Raw genomic sequence first — 2,037 nt, 5'->3', positions numbered from 1 at the left:
TATATATATATATATATACATATATACGACGGTCTTCTTTCAGTTTCCGTCTACCAAATCCACTGACAAGCCTTTGGTCGGCCCGAGGCTATAGTAGAAGACACTTGCCCAAGATGCCACGCAGTAGGACTGAACCCGGGACCACGTGGTTGGTAAGCAAGCTACTTACCACACAGCCACTCCTACGTCTATATATATATATATATAAAAGAAAATTCTGATGTCTTCAGCTGAATGTCCCTCTCCTCGACTCTCAAATATAGTCATCTTTTTCGGTCATTGTTTCATCCTCAGGAATCGCTTCGAATTCTTTTATTAATTAGTATGTTTCTACAATCACTATCAGTGCTAACTCGCATACCTTACCAAAATAATTGGATTTGAAATCTTTGAAACGTTAGCAATCAGTTTCTCCTCAGTTCTCTCACTCAACTCAGAATCGACTTTAATTACATTTACAAGTTAATGGCTTCTTGTATGATTACAGGCCTAATTTCGCAACAATTTTTCTTTACTATTAAACCTAAAACAGGATTTGATGTAAAACGTAAAAAAAAGTAAACAGTTTAAAATATTTGAGTTATAGTTTCAGTCAGCTAGCTAATTTTTTTATATAATAAATAAAACAACGTATTTAACTGAGGTAGAATCATCCTTGAAATTTATCGAAGATAGATTATTATTTAGACAGGAGTTGGATGAAAATTCGTCATACGCTTAAGAAAGTGAAAGTAATGGATGGTCCAATGAAACTTCGTGAATTTGTGAAAGAAAATTAAGTTTATTTTTCATAAAATTATTTTAGAATTTCTGCGAAGCATACCTGCAATGGCTAAGTGCATTATGAAGAAATTCATTCTGGATCGTTTCTCAGCTCGGGATAGTGTCACAGCTCCTAACAGGATTAAGTTTCCACTTGTAATGAAACATAACAGCAAGAACAGAAACACCAGCTGACCAGTCTGTAAAGATTAACAATAACAAAACAGTATTAATAAGTAATGATAGGCAAAGATTAAAGTTGGAATAGAGTAGTTAGAATAGTAGTTTTGGGGGGAGATTGTGATGTTGTTGTTATTGTTTGGCCCCAAGTCAAACTTGATAAATCAACCCTACGATGAAAGGCAATCTGGCCATGACTATCTTGTCTTTTTGCATATCAAAAAATTTTATAAGGTAGTAGGATGTGATTTGAGGAGACCTAGCAACTATTTCTAGCATATTCGTTGACCACTTAGAGAATCTTTCGTTGCCTGGAATATTTTTTCTTTGATTGTGGAGGTGATCAATGGGGGATTTTTGTGGGTAACCTACGATGCTAAATGTACTTTTTTTGCGTTCTTTGGGGTTTGTTGAAATTAGACATGAATCGATTCAAGGCCCAGGCCCTCATAGCCTATGTTAATTTTAATATACTATTTGTAAACTAGTAATGCTTCTTTATATTGACCAAATATGACGTCGGCGAGTATTCTATTTCCGTGAATAGCCTTTACGTGGTAGCGGTACTCTACGCGATTCTCTCTGTATTTGTTTCAGCGAAATTTTGATTTGAATAAGTGTAGATGTTGAGTATTGTGATCTAAATCATGTGTTGAGATGGAAAGAGCTATATGTAGGCTGGATGCATCTTCTATTAAACACTAAATTTAAACAGATGTCATTAATTCGATATCATTCAATTTTCTATTCTCGTGATTCACTTATTCCTTTTCCTTCTATTTGTTAAAGGATTTAAGTCGAAATGTTAGATTCCCTCCTGTTTCTTTCACTGGCGTATTTACTTTCATTGTGTACATTCATCTATTGTTGTTGTTTCACTGTGTATTTCTACGCTTTTTCACCCATGCGTCTTACTTATCTGATTTCATGTATTATTTGCTTGTTTTCTCCTCTTGCCTCATAATCTTTCTAAATTTAACTGTGAGATACACACACATACACACACACACACACACACATGCACACACACACACACATATATATATAAACATACATACATATATATATATATATATATATATATATATATATATA

The 2,037-nt window shown here is 33.9% G+C and overlaps 1 protein-coding gene across 4 annotated transcripts in view; it reads right to left on the bottom strand.

Annotated features, from left to right (window-relative positions):
* Positions 1–2,037, bottom strand: part of LOC106868179 (cardioacceleratory peptide receptor) — a 68,301-nt gene that overhangs the window by 55,761 nt on the left and 10,503 nt on the right. For all 4 annotated transcript variants that reach the window (XR_008267190.1, XR_008267189.1, XR_008267191.1 and 1 more), the window contains exon 4: positions 824–962. Coding sequence is in view for 1 of the 4 variants with exons in the window: in XM_052978516.1 (XP_052834476.1) it covers positions 824–962 (139 nt within the window). In the remaining 3 variants the exon portion in view is untranslated. The remainder of the gene's footprint in view (positions 1–823; positions 963–2,037) is intronic.

The sequence above is a fragment of the Octopus bimaculoides genome, chromosome 2, assembly GCF_001194135.2.
Source record: "Octopus bimaculoides isolate UCB-OBI-ISO-001 chromosome 2, ASM119413v2, whole genome shotgun sequence".
NCBI classification, from domain to species: domain Eukaryota; kingdom Metazoa; phylum Mollusca; class Cephalopoda; order Octopoda; family Octopodidae; genus Octopus; species Octopus bimaculoides.
Note: the sequence above shows the minus strand (reverse complement) of the source record. Positions and strands in the feature narration are given on the sequence as shown.